Source organism: Triturus cristatus, chromosome 1_1 (genome assembly GCF_964204655.1).
Source record: "Triturus cristatus chromosome 1_1, aTriCri1.1, whole genome shotgun sequence".
Taxonomy (NCBI): domain Eukaryota; kingdom Metazoa; phylum Chordata; class Amphibia; order Caudata; family Salamandridae; genus Triturus; species Triturus cristatus.
The window spans coordinates 1,116,182,542-1,116,201,852 of NC_140579.1; the positions used below are offsets into that span (position 1 = coordinate 1,116,182,542).

Here is a 19,311-nt window from a genome sequence, read left to right on the forward strand (position 1 = left end):
ACTGTTACATTGGCAATTCTCCACTGTGTTAATGCACCCAACGCTACTTCCTTTCCTGTGGTATGAATATATTCACTTTCTTAGTGGGCTGTGTATCCCCTGTGCCTTGCACGAGAGTCCTTACTGATCGGAAGGTTTTCTTCACCTGTGGCAGAACTACCCTGACTCTCACTCGGTCCTTAAAGTTCTCCTCTGAGCATTTGAGCACTGTCTTTAACATGGATAAGAACTGGGGCTCCAGTTTTAGAAATAGTTTCTATGAGTAAATCCTCCTCCTCCTCCACTACATGAAGTGGAACATTGTGCCATGCTGCAGCTCTCACTACAAGAGTGTGGTATACAGAGGTGTCATCAGGCAAAGAAGCCTTTACAGGGTACATCTTTAGAGAGGTGTTGGTGCTTCCATCCTGAAGTACTGGCAGGCATTGTCCCTGTGTCATAAAAGGAGCCAGTGGGTTTGGAGAGTGGTCATATTCTGAATCGGAATAGACGCAGTGTGGGAGGAGTTTTGGGGATTAGCACTTATTTTTCCTCAAACAACTTTGATCAAGTTCAAGAGAGAAAAACACAGAAGCAAGGAAGCAAAAGGAAGAGAAAGACATAAAATCAGTGCCAAAGGAAGAAAGCAGGGATGAAAAAGAACCTGTAAGTTAGGAAAAGCAGTAGGGTTGTCTGAAAGTGGATTAAAAAGGGATGAGGGGTGATCAAGACTACAACGTCTTGGTATTTTGCAGTCAAACCTGTGATAGTACTGGCCATGAACTTCTGAGCACACCTTTGAACCCCCAAAAACCCTAATCTCTTCTGAAATCACCTTCTCAAAAACAAGCCAGTGTTTTTATGCAGCGGCTGCATAGAATGTGGTGGACGGAGGAAAGTATGGCCAGTGGCAAGGTCAATACAGATTGTCCTTTGTCTATTGTCAGGGTGTCATGTTTGTGTAATATCATTGTACTCCTGATGTGGCCCCTGTGAGGAGCAGGTATCCCTGAGGGAAACGTCGGCTTTGAAGTTGACTTCAGCACCGAAAGAGTCTTCTTAAGTCAAGAGGTCTCCACCACAGTCGGTGGTAACGACTGCTGTGCCTTCTTTGGAGGAGGTTATCTGGTCAAGGCATGGCACTCCTTTTGAGGTTGTTTCTAGTCATAAGGCTCCATCGAGACCAGTCCTGGAAGGGGCTCGGAGTTTGGCGTATGAGGGAGGCAGGAAGAGATGGTCCATGGCGTATTTGGGAACAGTGTTCTTTTGAAGCCAGAGGTATTGTGACCGGATCCCAATGAGACACCTGAAACCAGAGGGTGGTCTTATTCCTGGGTATAGACTTTGTTGGGTGTACTGGAGATCCTTGTTCTTCTAAGTCACAAGTGGAGCCCAATAAAAGTGTGCCACAGAGACTCTGCTGGTTTAATGGACTACTTGAGGGGTTCCCCAATTTTTCATCAGACGTGAATCCTTCAATGTCCTCAGCATCCACTCTAGCCAGGGGCTCAGTAAAGCCCTGTTGCATTACTGCGTAGTGCACCCACCTTCTCTCCAGTCAGTTCTAGATGGCATTTTTGCAACAAGAACCAATGCATGTCTAAGAGAAGCTCCCTCCATGGTTAATCAGTAAGTAGAATTTGCAGAACCAGCACTGTTCTGACCACAGGAACTTGCTATTGCAAGTGGGTTAAAATGTAAACTGATTGATTTCAAATTCCTCACCCAAATGAGTAATTCTCATACGACCTCTCCCCAGGCTTTTCAGAACAATCCCAAAGTGATTGATGCTGGATAAATGTGCTGATGCAAATTCTGAGTTCCCATGCCCTTTGTCGTCAAAAGTTTTCTTTGATGCACAGCTAAGCTATTACTCAAGACATTTAACCCGATGGCGGAAAATAAACCAGTTTGAAGTGGAGTTTGTGTCCTTGTGCACTGAGGGTTTCTGGGCATTTAAAACGAGTCACCTTTAAACCGAAACCACATCATCCAAGAAACCTAATTTGCAACATTCCGAGCTCAAAGGTATATGGAAGGAGTATCCACAACATGTCTACCTACAGAAGCGCTTGCTGCAAACGTCTTACTTCCAAGCACTGGGATCTGCTGATCCTTGTGGCTCAACAGGAAACTGCTTCTAAAACATTGAATCATTTATAGATTCTCATACATTATTCACCAGTATCAAACTAAAGAATCTTGTACGCATTACATACTTTAGCAGTTGTGCTTTTGCACTTCAATGGGCTATTACACTAAAAAATAAACTGGTAGTAAATGAAGAGCTGCAAAACACTACCATTCACGGAGTCACTTTATATCCTGTCATTCAGTCATTTTATATGTTGTGTAGGTCATACAATAGTTTACTTGTAAGTCACTCAGCTAATGCGATCACCACAAGTTAGCCCCAAATCCTCACCTGCAGGTTTTGGAGCTGGTGTACTGCCAACATTCTTCTCATCTCGTGGCAGAGGATGGAAAAATGTGTATATGAGGTCACACTAAGGAAGAGAAAAATATGCAGGTTACACTAGTCCAATTTTAGTAGATTCATATCATAGCCAATGCCCAGTTCTGATGCAATTCCTTATGGTCTGACAACACCACACCTCCCCACCCAACCCCAAATCTCCCATGCCTCACCCACACCACCAGCATCTGCCTTTGCCACGTTTTGCAGCTTAGCTCTGTAAATTATTTTTAAGTAATACAAAGAATCACCAAGAAGGAGACAGAAACATGAATAAAAGTAGATCTGTAAACAATATGAGAGGAAAGAAATGAGAGTGGAGAAAAGAACAGATTTAGGAAAATGACAACAGAAATATGATATGATATGGGAAAAGTGAGATTTTGTTAAAGAGAAAAAAGAAACGGGAGTATAATACAGGACAAAAAATCTGGACAAATGGATCACAGTCGGAAACACTTGAAAGAAAAAGAATTAAATGAAACTGAGAACGCAGTGCAAAAAATTTACGAGATCTAACATTTCATTTGGTCAGCCCATGCTTATTGCTAACCTAGGGTGAAGGTAAAGACCTTACTCTTTACGGACATTTAATAATGTAAACCAAAACAGTGAAATAAAAAATTCAAAAGCTGTTCTAATGAAAAAAAACACATTCAGTGGGTCTATTGTAAAATGTTGATATTCACACTCAATTATAAAACGGATAAGAAAAACAAAGGCATTTAGCAGTGATGGTGATGGAGCAGGTATTGCAAAATTGTGTATACCTCCTCTATTCATGCATGAAAATACTAATTATATAATCTATTAACTATAATATTATTAAATGAGTATTGCCTGTATACTAATCAACATTATTAAAACTTAAACTACACATGGGATTTGCTATTTGCATGGCTAAATAACTTTTATAACTAAAATCTGTATATTAATGAGTAGTATATGTGGTAATAGAATATTGCATGGTATATGTTGCATCATCGAGGGGGACCGAAAAAGGTGAATATAATGGCTTTGAATGTCGCTATATGCTAGATAAATACAAGCACATAGAGGGATTAGTAAGGGGTTAACATTAGAGTCACCATTTCTATGTATTAATTATTCTTTTGTGTTTGTTTCACTTAAGTTGACATCTGGGCCTAATCCAATATGGCCGCTGACATCGCACATAGAAGTGGCCATTGCCTCGTGAGGCGCAGAGTGAACTGCGCAAGTGCGAACAGTATCCTGAACCTCTCAGCGACCTTTGCTCATCATGTTCCCGGTCAAGGATATGAATTTGGTGGTTCGCCAAGATAGGGGAACAATCAACCTTACAGTAAACCGGAACAAGCCGACACTTTGGCTGACAAGTGACCTCACCCCTCGAACTGTACTGAGAATCTGGGAATAAGAATCGGACGATCCCAACCAGCCAATCAAGACTGTCCTAAGCCTAAAAATGTATCTTCTTTAACATGAAATCATTATAAAAAGGGTGGTAGAATAGAGAGGTAAGCTATGTTCGTGACGCCTTTCCTGATGGTCCAGATGCTGCCCGACCGCTTGATGACTGCAAACTTTTTCTAAATCAACGGGCTATGATAGATGCTTGCACGATTTCTGGTCCTTTGATAAAATTGGAGACTGTAACATGCTGAGCAGAGGACTTTGTGCTTTGGCCTGCTTTATTTGGACAATTTGCAACAGACTCGGTTATGCAGAGCCAATGAATTAGAGGATCCCAAATAGCAAGATTAGGTAAATATGATGTTCTGCGATTTACTTGAATTGATCTAGAAACTCTAAACTTTGACGAGACAAATGCAAATATAAATCAATATGAAATTTTAGATAAACGAATATTGATTAACAAGAAATATGAGTTTGTGGTTTTTCATTAAGGGAAATAATGATTCTGAGTCCTAAATGTGTTTTAGCTGGTTCTAAATCACCATCAACCAATCCAACTAATTGGTCCATCGACCAAGTGGGAGGAGTGCCTTGATGCTTAGGATTAGGGATCTACAGGCGACGTATGTTAATGTATATTTTGTAAAATAACTTTCTCTCCCTATAGATTATAAGGTGTTCCCCCCACATGTCCAGCGCTTGAATTACTCATCCCTCCTGTATGTATAGACTCGTGAATGGTGACGTGTGTAAGTTGGTGTTATGGGCCCCACCAATGAATGCGTGTATGAATGAGTGTGCGTGACAAGGGGTCTGCAACACAGGGAGGATATCGGTATATGTCGTTCCCCATTTTCCCAGTCTTGCGCTGGATCAGTTTTTCTGGTAGCAGAGGATGGTTTTATTGCATTGGTTTGGTGATTATTGCTTGTAAATTGCTTATTGATTTGTGGCTAAGTATAGGTTTATGTATTAACACTATGTTGAGTTGCATCCAGTTCTATGTTGTTTGACGACTTCTGGATCCACCAGAAAAAGAGAAAAAGTCCTTGTTTGGAAAAATAAAGAGCTTATTTAAAAAGGACAAACCGATTGTGACTAGAGAGGGACAGTTGCTTCCCCCACCAAAATTGCCCGCATCCTATATGGTTGCGAAATACGGATATCATACTTGTATTTGGTTGGACAATTGGGCAAAGTATACAAAAGATGATGGAGTCTTAGCATTTCAGGAACATGGTTCGTTCAATTTATCGGTTTTGAGAAATTAGAGATAGAGAATGATGAATCTAGAACCGAGACCTAGACCAACACAGTTTGAAGCATTGACAGAATGGGAAGATGAGATGCATGACAGAGAACGACAGAGGAGTGGCGGAAGGTACAAATATATGTTTGGTAGATCGTATGGACAGGAGAATCATGATGATAGAATGAGGAGATGGCGAAGCGCAAATATGACTGAGGGTTTGTTTCCTGTGAGAGATGCTGAAGAAATTAGCAATAGAAAATGTATGGAAAAGAGAAATAATGTCGAGTCAAGAGGGTATGGTGTGCATGAATCAGAGGATGATGTTCTTGACGACATGTTTTATAAAAACCCACCCCCATATCAATCAGATTCCACATTATTGACACCAAGTGCCCCAATAAGAGAGATTCCACAAAATATAAAAATTGAATCAGTACCACAAGTAGTAGAAAGAAACAATTCTTTTAGAGAAATAGAGAAAACACAACATGGTAAAACAGGTAATGAAAATTCAGCTGAACTAGCAAAAATCACTTTAGAGTTAACTGAAAAGATTAGGGAATTGACCAAAAATGTGGAGGCCGTAACCGTTCCAGTAACTATAGGACCTGTAATGCCTATTTTTGATAAACAGAAGGATAGTGAGCATTGTCTGACGATTCCTTATAACAGTAATAAACAAACCGAGAGGCCAGAAAAAATTGCAGATGAGAACCCATGGAGACAAACAGCAGGTATTTCAAAACAAAGTACGCCTAAAAATTTGACAGTAAATCAAAGTTTAGTGGATAGAATAATAATGACGACAGAATAAATTCCAGGATCACCGCAGAGTTTAGCACAACAAAATACTGAGAAAAATAGTGTAGGGCCTACTTCAGAAGAATTAAGTGAATGGCTGAGGAGTTTACAGCAGAAAAATACAGAATCCCAATCTATAGATGTGGCCAAGCTGAAGATTGTTTTGGAAGAATTAATAGTAGGAACTCTCCCCACGGAGAAGTTAAAAACCTATCAGGATGAAGAATTACTATTTTTATGTTAAAGTCTAACCTGGAGAGCAAGGAATCTCCACGAAAGACTAGAAGAAGTGGCAAATAAAATGGGTATAGACTTCGAGAGAGTAAAAGCTTTACAAAAACCATACTGAGTAGATTTTTCTGAAAAGGATATTGAAAATCTGAACACCGCAGGAAGAACAACACAGATTAAAGACAATCATTTTGTTAAGAAAATGGGGAGATGTAGATAAATGGAAGAGTAGGTGGTTTAGAAAACGAGATGATGTCTCAGACAAAACGTTTGCATCCTTCCCCGTAAGAGAAAAGGAAAAGGTAGTAACAGAATGTCCCATGAGGGAAATTCCAGGAGGAGGATATATACATGTCCCTTGGACTAGACAAGATATTTTGTCATTTACCAATGATTTCCCTCGACTACGCGAAAAGCCAGTTGAGTGGTATAGGCAGGTAGATAGGTCCGTAAAGTTATCAAAAGTTTTATGGATTGATTTAAATAGTCTATTTGACATAATAGTACCAGCAGATTTATGGACAGAATCCAAAATCATGATAAACTGGCCTACACAAGAGTACCCCAGAGACCCAAAAACAGGTGCCCCTGATCCTGAAGTTATGAAAAAATATGAATAGGTAATTACCTTTATGAAAAACAAAGTACCTCCCAAGGAGACTGATTGGGTAAAAATTGACAGAACTCATCAGGAAGCTAAGGAATCGGTAAATGCTTATTATGAGAGGTTAATTCTCGCCTTTAAGCAGTTTAGTGGTGATGAAAATTTGAGTGAAAAAGACTTAAGTCACTTTGTATACCGATTTGTATATGGGCTGCGTCCAGAAATAAGTGTAATGATTACACAGCATACAGTGGACTGGCAAAATAAGAAAATAGGTGAAGTACTGAGACATGCAAAATATTTTAGTGATGAAATTGAAGTCAAACAGCGTAAATTAAAAGAAAAGGCTATGTGGGCACAGGTAAAAGTGGCAGAAAGACAGAAGCTCAATTGATTGAACAGGCAAATGGTGCAGGTATGAAACCTAAATTTAATGTTGGAAAAGGAAAGGGACAATTTAATATAGAAGAAGCCAAAAAGAAGTGGCCATGTCATAATTGCGTAAGAATAGGGCACTGGAAATCCGAGTGTAAATTTCCCCCGAGTACTAATGGTGATAATGCATCATTGAATTCGCAGGTGCAGAAAGAGGTGAGTTGTCAACCACAGCGACAGCAGCAGGTTGTTGCCCAACAGAATCAGGCGCCAAAACCGCCTTTTCCACAGAGCGTAAATCCTCAGAAATACAGTAATGAGACAGGATTCTACAACGAAGAACAGGTAACTAAGCTGCCGCGCGCTAGAGCTGTTTCGCAGTATTGGCTACATCGCGATGAGAGAGTCAGAAGAAAGCTATTGACGGTGCCGAGGGGAGGAAGAGGAGTGCGTACTTGGCGCAACTCTAGAAGTAGACCAGACAGGTCCTTTTGTGGATGGAAAGGTAAATGATGAAAATATTACTTTCTTAGTAGATACTGGTGCTACTCGTTCAACTGTCAGGTCAGCTGATGTTAAAAACCTTCCTCTCTCGGATGAAACAATCCAAGTAGTTGGAGTATCCAACCGACAGATTAAAACGTACCTCACTGAACCAGTAAAATTAACATAGGGAAATTTTCTGAAATGCACCGTTTTGTCATGTGTGATTCAAGCCCTGTAAATTTGTTAGGAAGAGATTTACTGTGCAAAATGAATTGCACCATATTTTGCACTCCCGATGGTATAGCATTTGAGACCCCTGATGAAGATGTACTGTATAAAATGACTATGGCTAATATGAAACCTGAGATTACGGAGGCATTTGGTGTATTTAACCCTGAAGAACTACCAAAAGAACTGAAAAAGACAGTAAAAGCAGAAGTCTGGGATTTCACAGGAGAAGATGTGGGAATAATGAAAAATGTAGATCCTGTAAAAGTGACTGTAAAGGAAGGAATAAGTTACGCAAATATTCCTCAGTATAAATTGACACCCGAAATAATTGAAGGAGTTACTCCTATAATAGAGAAAATGATTAAACAAGGTTTTTGAGAGAAATAATGAGTAGTCCATGTAATCCACCAATTATGGGTCTGAAAAAGCCTAATGGAACATTTAGAATAATGCAAGACTTGGGAAAAATAAACAAAATTGTTGTGTCATGTTGTCCTATTGTACCAAATCCATCTGTGATTTTGTATCAGATTCCACATGATGCAGAATGGTATACAGTAATTGACCTGTGTCATGCTTTCTTTTCCATCCCATTGCATCAAGACAGTCAGCAGATTTTTGCGTTCCGGTTTGGCGAACGTATTTTGGCATGGTGCCGAATTCCACAGGGGTATACAGAGAGCCCCTCAATATTTAACCAGATATTGAAAAAGTCCTTAGAAGATCTAGAGATGTCAGAGAGCACAGTACTGGTACAGTAAATTGACGACCTGCTTGTGGCGTCAAAAACACGAGAAGCTTGTATAGTGGATACCATAGCATTGCTAAATCATCTAGCAGATGGAGGACTTAAAGTATCCCCATCGAAACTGCAGTTCTGTCAGAAAGAAGTACAATATTTAGGCCACAAAATTGAAAAAGGACTGAGAAAAATAACTGCAGAGAGTATCAAGATAATAAAAGGAATGAAAGCCCCATTGACGCAAAGAGAAGTGAGAATGTTTCTTGGAATGGTTGGATATTGTCGTCAGTGGATAAGTAACTTTTCCCCGATTGCAAAACCTTTGGTACGTCTGACGAGAAGCGATGTAAAGGACACCATTGAATTAAATAGGGAAGAATTAACAGTCTTTAAACAATTGAGAGACAGTTTGTGTGAGGCACCAGCACTTGGTATGCCTGATTATGAGAAGGAATTCGAACTATACTGCAGCGAAAGGAATGGATGTGCACTCTGTATTAATAAAGAAACATGGAAAACTGAGAAGACCAATTGCATATTTTTCAGCTATACTCAACCCTGTAGCTGTAGCATTGCCTGGTTGTTTGAAAGCTGTAGCAGCCACTTGTAAGAGTCTGGAACAGAGCGAAGGAATTGTGATGGGATATCCTCTGCGAGTGTTTGTACCTCATGATGTGGCAATCCTTTTAACGCGGAGCCGCACTCAATTCATGACGCATAGTCGGCTGACTAAATATGAGAAAGTCATATTAGGTGCAACAAATGGGAGCCTTGTAAGATGTCTGAATGTGAATCCTTCAACGTTATTGCCAGATGCTGAGAATGTGGAAGTCAGAGATGATGTGGATCATGACTGTTTGGATGTGCTTGATTTCTATACCAAACCACGACCTGATATAAAAGATGTGCCTTTGACAGAAAGTGACTGTGATGTTTATGGACGGGTCATGCTTGAGAACAGACGAAGGAATTCTGAGTGCAGCATATGCAGAATGCACAGTAGCAGCGGTAATGGAAGAATCTTACCTAAAAGGAGTAAAATCAGCCCAGGTTGCTGAACTTTTTGCGTTAACCAGAGCATGTAAGTTGGGAAAGAATGTAAGAGTGACTGTGATAACCGATAGTCAATATGGCTTTGGTGTAGTGCATGATTTTGGCCACATCTGGTCACAGAGAGGGTTTTTGACCTCAAGTGGAACCCCAATAAGGAATGCTGAAGTGGTTGGGAAATTGCTTGAGGCGATACAGCTGCCTAAGCAATTGGCTGTTGTGAAGTGTGCTGCGCATTCGAAGACTGGAGATTACATTGCAGCAGGAAACCAGTATGCAAACGATATGGCTCAATATTGTGCGCGAAATCAGAACTCTGTGAATCGGGCAAGAGAAAAGGAAATGAATTCATGTCCCTTGTTGTTTACTAACATTGTAAATACATGGGAAGAAGTGAGGCAGTTACAGGAAGAAGCAGGAGATGAGGAAATGAGACAGTGGGTAAAGGCAGGATGTGCACCAAGGGAAACAGATCATGTGTGAGTCTATCGGGAAGGAAGACCAGTTATGCCCGATAGCATGGTGTCCGCCATTGCACGGATGCATCATGGACAAGCACACGTAGGGAGAGATGCAATGCTTAGATTGTTTAAGCAGACATGGTACAATGCAAAATTCAGACTTGTAGCTGAGAGCCTTTGTCAAAGATGCCTTATATGTCAACAGTTCAATCCTGGAAGGAAAACAGTGGTAAATCTAGGAACGATAGGTCGAGAAGGAGGGCCTTTCACCAGAATGTAAATCAACTTCATTGAGATGCCCCCCTGTAACAGGTTGAGGTATGTTTTAGGGATGGTCTGCCTGTTTTCCAGATGGGTAGAAGCATATCCCACAAGAAGTGATGGAATTACAGAAGTAAAACTGCTTCTGAGGGAGTTCATCCCTAGATTTGGGTTTCCAGTCACAATTGAGTCAGATAGAGGAAAACATTTCCATAATGAAATCATGAAGCTAATTTGTGAGGCATTGAATGTACAATAAAAAAAACTCCATTGTGCCTATCGCCCAGAGGCTTCTGGTGTGGTGGAACAAGTAAATGGCACTATTAAAAACAGATTAGGAAAGATGCGTTTAGCCACAGGATTGAAATGGCCTGATGTCTTGCCTCTGGTACTCATGACTATTAGATCAATTCCAGATAGGAACACAGGTTTGAGTCCCCACGAGATAGTGATGGGAAGAGCAATGAGGCATGTATTCATACCAGTCAACAAGTTATTGCCTATCTCTGATGACTTGGTGTTGGATTACTGTAAGGGGTTGGCTGACTCCGTACATTCTATGTTTCATCAGGTTGGATCGGATGCCACCACCCTTGAAAAGAAGTCAGCTCATGATCTAAGCCCAGGTGACTGGGTGAGAATTAAAGTGCACAGAAGAAGGAACTGTTTGGTCCCATGTTTGGGAAAACCACGACAAGTGATTTTAACTACGACAACAGCTGTGAAATGTGTAGGAGTAAAGAACTGGATTCATGCTAGTCATACCTTGCGAATTCCAAACCCAGTGGATAACAAGGAAGGAGAGTATTTTGAAGAATCAGAAACTAGCTCTGAATTTGATACTGAGGCCACCAGAACAGGACAAAATCTTGAAAGGGGGGAGTCAGAACCAAATTTGACCGTTTCCCCAGAGAACATTCCCTTGAGGAGGAAGTTACAGATTTCTGACACCAGCTCAGACTCAGAGACTGAACAAGCACAGGTAAACACGGGAAAAGAGAAAAGCAGTGAAGAAACAATTAAAGAAGTTTTCGATAAAGACGTTCCTGATGGAAAGTTGAGAGAAATTCCACCTGAAATAACAAAAGCAGATGGTCAGGTGACAGATCTAGAAAGTGAGGGAAAGATTTTTGCGGAAGACCCACGAGGAGTTGTAGGGAATTCAAACACTCAGTTAGAGGAAGGAACAGTTAGTCAGCAGGAAGATTGTGTGGAAGAAACACGAGGAGGGACAGAAGTAGGGAAAATAAAAGAGGTGGTGGAAAGAAAAACAGTCGAAAGTAAAAGTCAAGTTGCAACAGAATCAGAGAGCAGTGATGAAGAAGTACCAGAAGGTAGAGTCCTGAGAAAGAGAGCATGGAGAGCTGAGAAAAATGATAAAGGAAATAAATTGAAAAGATCAGTAAGAGATGAAATTTGGCTAAACAAAATAAAGAGATTGAGATACCGATTAACACGAGTGAATTCATCTAGAGCTGAACAAGTGAATGAAGTATCTAGTCAAGAAAAATTGAAAGGCAAAGGATAAACGACAGCAGAGGAAAATAAGAGAACGAGAAAACCTAACCAGAAGTATAAGTCGCCAGAATGGTCATATGTGGCGCTGCCTGAAATAAAAGAAGAGGCGGATAGCCAAGAAAATCCAGAGGTGACTGTACCAGAAGTGGTTGAGGAAGACGAAGAATCAGAAATCCTGAGAGTTATCTTGTCCGACATTGGAGAAGAAATGGATGTTCTGTATCGAGATTGTGAAAGAAAAGTGAAAGACAATAAAATTACTGGAAAAGACATAACTGATAGAACCAAATAGGTGCTTAGAGCCTTGTGTTAGACAATACTAGTTGTGAAGTAGGAGAGGCTAAGTCAAAAGACACTAATCATTTTTCGAAATGGCAAACACAGAGTAGAAAAACGAAATGTGTATTTCTTAAAAGATGGTTTAATATGTGTTGTTGTTGTACAGGATTACTAATGCTTCTATGGAGTGTGTTGGCTTTAATGATTTCATTTAAATTTACGCTAGAAACAATAGAAGGACATAGTGAGAATAAAACTAATATAGAAAAGCTTCAGAAAGTATATCCGACTAATATAGATAGAAATTATTTACATAAAGACAGGTATATAAATGATTTCTCTAACAATGTATTTTCAAAATTACTGTATGAATATATAAAGACGATGGACGTGAGGGACAGCTACGTCTGCATGCAGTTACCTGCATCTGTGTCTGAGGGAGTGACCTATCATCACCTCCCAGTAACGTATGGAATAACCTGTAGTGTAATAGCAAGTTTGTTTTACAAAGTAGGGAAATTAGAATATTACTTTTCAGATGTAGATAATATTTTCACAAGTACCTGTAATTAACAAATTTAAATAAAGTAAAACCTGCAAAGGTGAACTTTTCTTAGAAACCAAAGAACTAACATTAGAGTCCATATTTAGAAATAATTTAACCTGCAGCTTAAAGAAGGAGGAGAAAGTGTTCTTGGATATGGTTGAAGAAAGGAGATTGAAAATGCAAAAGAAAGTACCTGAGGAAAAAGTGGAAAAGACAGTCTGGGATGTCAAAAAGGAAAAACGTTTGAAAGGAGAAGCTAGTCCAACAATGGCTTTAGATTGGCCCCAGAAAGGAAAGTTGTGCATTAGAAGGAATCAAACTGCATATGATAATTATTTTGTAGGTACAAGTGATTGCCATGATACATATCGAATCATGGGTGGATGGGGATTTAAAGGAGGAAATAATCCAGTTTTTCCTGGATTATATTTTATCTGCGGTAACAAAGCATATTATTGTTTGCCAGACCATTGGTATGGCACATGTTATGTAGGCCTGGTTTTCCCAAAGATATTCCATGTGGGAAGAGGAAGAGATGGTGTATATGAGATAGGTAGTCAACTAACACGTAGAAAAAGAGAATCTTGGTCAGAAATTGTGAGAGACATTTTTGGAGCATTGATACCAGCAGTGGGAATATCTCTGAATAAACACAAAATTAGAAAATTATCAACAGTAGTGGATCGCTTGTCAACAAGCACCGCTGGAGGATTTTTATTGGTAAATACTGAGAAGGTTGCCATGCGTGCCATGGTAATGCAAAATCGACTTGCCCTTGATATCATTTTGGCAAAAGAGGGTGGAGTCTGTGGAATGCTGAAAGTTCAACATTATTGTACTTACATTCCTGATGAAAGTCAAGATCTAAAGACATACATTAAAAATATACCTGATTTGCATGAGGAAATTGCACCACTGGAGGTTGAAGGTGTTTGGGAAAAGATTGAAAAGAGATTATCCTTTATTAACCCCTTGAGTGCCCCGCCCTTTCCCCCTCCTGTGCCGGGCATTGTATTAGCGGGCGGGGTCCATGACGAGATAGTCTCGTCATGGGCACAGCGCAACCGCGCTCCATGACGAGAACATCTCGTCATGGGCACAGAAGGGGTTAAATATTTCCTATTAAAATTAGGTAGTACATTTATAGGTAAGATCATGTTTCCATTAACCTGTGTGATTTTTCTAGTATTCATTTTAAGACTAGGATGTTTATATTGTAAAAGAAAGAAAATACAGAAAAATTTAAAAAGAGAAACTTTGAAAAAGAGAAAATAAAGACGAGAAAGAATTTGAAGAAGTAAAATTAGAAGAAATGAAAGATAGTATGCATAGAAAAGCAAGAGGAGAAGAAATTGGTGAAACAGAAATGTGAACTAATAATGAATGAATTAATTTTCATTTATAATAAATTTACAACATTTTAGGTATTGTGGTGATATAATCACAAAAGGGGGGGGATTGATGGAGCAGGTATTGCAACATTATTAAAACTTAAACTACACATGGGATTTGCTATTTGCATGGCTAAATAACTTTTATAACTAAAATCTGTACGATATTAATGAGTAGTGTATGTGGTAATACAATATTGTATGATATATGTTGCTTTGTGATGTTGCATCATCGAGGAGGACCGAAAAGGGTGAATATAATGGCTTTGAATGTCGCTATATGCTAGATAAATACAAGCACATAGAGGGATTAGTAAGGGGTTAACATTAGAATCACCATTTCTATGTATTAATTATTATTTTGTGTTTGTTTCGCTTAAGTTGACATCTGGGCCTAATCCAATATGGCCGCTGACATCGCACGTAGAAGTGGCCACTGTCTCGTGAGGTGCGGAGTGAACTGTGCAAGTGCGAACAGTATCCTGAACCTCTTAGCGACCTTTGCTGATCATGTTCCCGGTCAAGGATATGAATTTAGTGGTTCGCCAAGATAGGGGAACAATCAACCTTACAGTAAACCGGAACAAGCCGACACTTTGGCTGACAAGTGACCTCACCCCTCGAACTGTACTGAGAATTTGGGAATAAGAATCGGACAATCCCAACCAGCCAATCAAGACTGTCCTAAGCCTAGAAATGTATCTTCTTTAACATGAAATCATTATAAAAAGGGTGGTAGAATAGAGAGGTAAGCTATGTTCGTGACGCCTTTCCTGATGGTCCAGATGCTGCCCGACCGCTTGATGACTGCAAACATTTTCCAAATCCACGGGCCATGATAGATGCTTGCACGATTTCTGGTCCTTTGATAAATTTGGGGACTGTAACGTGCTGAGCCGAGGACTTTGTGCTTTGGCCTGCTTTATTTGGACAATTTGCGACAGGCTCGGTGGTTATGCAGAGCCAATGAATTAGAGGATCCCAAATAGCCAGATTAGGTAAATATGATGCTCTGCGATTTACTTGAATTGATCTAGAAATTCTAAACTTTGACGACACAAATGCAAATATAAATCATTATGAAATTTTAGATAAACGAATATTGATTAACAAGAAATATGAGTTTATGTTTTTTCATTAAGGGAAATATGGATTCTGAGTCTTAAATGTGTTTTAGCTGGTTCTAAATCACCATCAACCAATCCAACTAATTGGTCTGTCAACCAAGTGGGAGGAGTGCCTTGATGCTTAGGATTAGGGATCTATAGGCGACGGATGTTAATGTATATTTTGTAAAATAACTTTCTCTCCCTATAGGTTATAAGGTGTTCCCCCTCACATGTCCAGCGCTTGAATTACTCATCCCTCCTGTATGTGTAGACTCTTGAATGGTGACGTGTGTGAGTTGGTGTTATGGGCCCCACCAATGAATGCGTGTATGAATGAGTGTGCGTGACAACGGATCTGCACCGCAGGGAGGATATCGGTATATGTCGTTCCCCATTTTCCCTGTCTTACGCTGGATCAATGGCTACGAAATGAACCCCAAATTGAGGCCAATTGGAGTCCTGATTGGGCAAGGTATGATAAATAAGGTAGGATGATGTTATCCTGCATTGTAATGGTGTCATGGTTCCTAGCACAACACCACAAGCAGAAATGTTTCTATTTAAGGGCAGAGTATGATCTAGTGGAAATGCATTCAAAATGTTCATGCAATCTGCTGGGAGATTTACATGTCTGTATTCGATGACCGTAGGAGCCATGCTGCCAAATTGAACGATTGAATCATTAGAGGGAAAAGTTTGCCATAAATTTGGAGAGGAGGTCTGGTCTGAGTGGCAGACGTTTGCGCTGGGCTATGGAAAATTGTCAGATCGGTGTACCACCACTGTCTCGGCCAATCCGGAGCAATTAGTATCATTGTGATAGGTGACCTGTATAGTTTCTGCATTACTCGCGGAATTGGTGGAAAGGAATAGACAAATGGAGTTGACCAATATAGGGCATTGCCCAGGAAGTGTGGTTCTAGAACCCTGGACACAGTCTCTGCATGTTTTGTTTTCGGTGGTGGCAAATAAATCCAGTGTAGGTGTGCCCCAATCATTGAAGATGGATACCACGATCTAGTCATTGAGGACCCATTTGTGATTCTCTTTGTGGCAACAACTGAAAAAATCCACCTCTACATTTTAAACGCCTGGGTATGAAAGGCTGTGGTGATAGAAAGTCCTCTTGCTAGAGCCCAATGCCACATTGTTCGAGTATGAAGAGAAAACTGTCTTCAGCCTTGATTGTTTATATCAAACAGTATAGTAGTGTTGTCTGTCTGAATCATGATGTCTTTTGATTTGGGAGATGGAAGAAAAGCTTCGAGAGCCAAGTGAACAGCGTTCAACTCTAGCAGATTTATATGCTAGGACTGTTTTTTTCAAGACCAACGAACTTGAATGGCAAGATGTTTCATATATGGGCACCAATATGTTAATGAGGCGTCTGTGATAATAGTTTCAGCTGGTGTTGGTTTCTGAAAGGGGACTCCTAACAGAAGATTGTGATGGTTGGCCTACCATGAGAGAGATTGGAGTGCAATGACTGAGAGGAGAATTTGATCTTCCCAGAGACCTCTTTTCTGTGACCATTGATCTCCCAGGCCTATCTGGAGAGGTCTCATGTAAAGGCGTGCATTTGGCACGACAGAGAAGCAAGATGCCATTGATCCCAGAAGAGATGCTATTTGATGGACTGTTGGTCTGGATACACTCTTTCTTATTCTGTGTTTAAAGTTTCTCCCAGAAAAGTGAGACACTGCACTGGAGTGGATATTGGCTTTTCTGCATTGACCTGAAGGCCTAGTGACGCCAGGGGAGATGTTGTCATGGCATAGTCTTGTTTAGCTTTGTGTAAAACATCTGCTCTTATTAGCCAGTCATCCAGGCATGGATGTACGAAAATACCTTTTCTCCTTAGCTGCACCGCTACCACTGCCATGCACTTGGAGAAGGTACGAGGTGCTGTCTTTAGGCCAAAAGGGAGTACTGCATACTGGTAATGGTGTGATCCTACCAGAAACCACAGGAATTGCCTGTGGTGAGGAATGATTGGGATGTGGACGTACACGTCCTGCAGGTCTACAGCACAAAGCCAATAGTTTTTCCTTATGTGTGGGAAGATTTGGTGCAAAGCTAGCATTTTTCAATCTTCATGAATTTGTTGAGGAACAAGAGGTCCAGAATTGGCCGGAATTTGCTGGATTGATTTTTCTTTGGAAAAGAAAGTTATCTCGAATAAACCCCTTGATTTTTCTGATGTGGCAGAACGTTCTCTATGCTTTTTTCTGTAGTAATAGGGATGTTTCTTTTTTGATGTTGTCCAAAAGGGCTGAAGTGATCTGTTGTGGAGGCACTGGTGGTGGAGTGACTGAAAAGCAAAGAGCGTAGCCACTTCAAATGATGTTTATCACCCATTTGTCTGTTGTGATCTTTTTCCACTTGTCTGGGAAAAATGCCACCACTCCCCCCACAGCAGTTGGAAACCATGGAGGGGGGTGCGTATCTCTCATTGCCTGGATTAAGAACGTTTTTGCCCTTGGTCTGAGATGCTTATTCGGAGAGGCTCTTTGTTGGACTTGGCCCTGCTTGCAGGGTCATCCCAAACTTTTTCGCCTTTTCACCCTACCCTTTTTGCTATATGTGTGTGATTAAAAGCTGCGCAATGGTGTGCGTGAGTTCATTTTCACCATTATAAGAAATGTCACTTTGAAAATGGACGCCATTGCTGTGTGTTTGTGCCGCCTGCCTGCGGTGGGTTGGCGGTCTAGTGTTTGAAGTGACAGGGTGCCCTACACCTCCCCCACAGTGACAGTTGGGACTGGAACTGCCAGGAGCCTTCTAGAAGGTTCTAGCCCTTTCTGGTAGGTGGGGTGAGGGGGGTGTATATATAGGGGGGCTGTCCCTCCATGTGCTCAGACTGAGCGTGGACTTGACTTTGAGGGGACATACTGCCAGGCGGTACCGCCACAAGGGCCTGTGTGCTGGCCCCTGAGCCCATCTGTACCCCTCTGCTGTCAACAGGGCTAGTGGAAGCCTTTGCTGGAGTGAAGACTGCTATGTCAGGAGTAGTGCCACTTTATGGGAGATGACTGCTTCTAGGAGCTGCTGTCCTTTACTGATGAGTGCCCACTGTCTGCTGATCTTGCCCAGCCTTGCCTGCCTGCTCTGCTGCCCTAGCACCTCGTGAGCGCTATATTCAACTCGCTAGAGAAGTGGGCGCTATACTGGGACTGCCTGTACTCCAAGGAGGTGAGGAGCGTGGGCGCGACCTTCTTCTGTGGGGCCTGGACTTGTGAGGTCCCTAGCACCTCGTGAGCGTTCTGTCTTCATTGGCCGGGGGTGAGGAGCGTCTGTCCCCTGCGTGCCTGAAATCGGCGGGAGCCCACCACGCCTTCTCCTTCAAAAACAGCGGGAGCCTACCCCGCGTTCGTGCCCCCAGGAGGAAAATCCATAATCCCAGCGGGGCCCCCGTGTGCCAGGGAGGGCCCGCGTTGCAAGGGAGAGTGGCTCGTTTAAAAACACTGCGGGAGCCCACCCAGCGTATTGCCGCACATGTGCCTATTTTTATCACGGGTGCCCACCCCGTGTTATGGCGTCACTTTTCATGCTTTCTAAAACCAGCGTGTGCCCACCCCGCATGTTGCGGCCTATCGCGGGTGCCTACCTTGTGCTTTTGCCGCGCTGGAAATTATTCTAATAGCGGAAGCCCACCCGGCACTTCAAAACTGTCCAAAATCACCGCCGCATCCCAGGGATTAACTGGGGCCGCCGCTCTGCCCGCGGCGACCCGGAAGGCCTGCAGGCTGCCTGGCGTGGGCGGGGCCGATGCAGGAAGGAGCGCCTTGCGGAAGTCCCGGCCCACCGAAGACGAAGTACGGGAGCCCACCCCGCCTCCCCAAGCGGCAAACCGGAGGTCCCGGGCCCCACGAGGGGAGGCCCGGGTGAAGGGATGCGCCAGGCGGGGCTCTCGTGTGCTGAGGAGAGCCCCGCGAGTAGCAAGCGGTACCAGAGGAAGTAACCGCCAGGACAACCCTGAGACCGGAGAAGTCCACCAGAGGGCCCCGGTGACTGCAGCCAAGAAGCGGAGGCCACGAGAGGTGTCCCGGTGAGTGGGCGCTCCGGGCAGCTTCGTGGGTGCCGGGAAGGGCACCAGGAGGGCCCGTGCGACGCTCTGCAC

At 42.0% G+C, this 19,311-nt stretch overlaps 1 protein-coding gene across 1 annotated transcript in view; it reads right to left on the bottom strand.

The window, feature by feature from the left end:
- PIK3C2B (phosphatidylinositol-4-phosphate 3-kinase catalytic subunit type 2 beta) overlaps window positions 1-19,311 on the bottom strand; it is a 692,267-nt gene that overhangs the window by 12,969 nt on the left and 659,987 nt on the right. Inside the window, exon 28 of the mRNA XM_085647698.1 lies at window positions 2,405-2,486. Coding sequence (XP_085503824.1) covers window positions 2,405-2,486 — 82 coding nt within the window. The remainder of the gene's footprint in view (window positions 1-2,404; window positions 2,487-19,311) is intronic.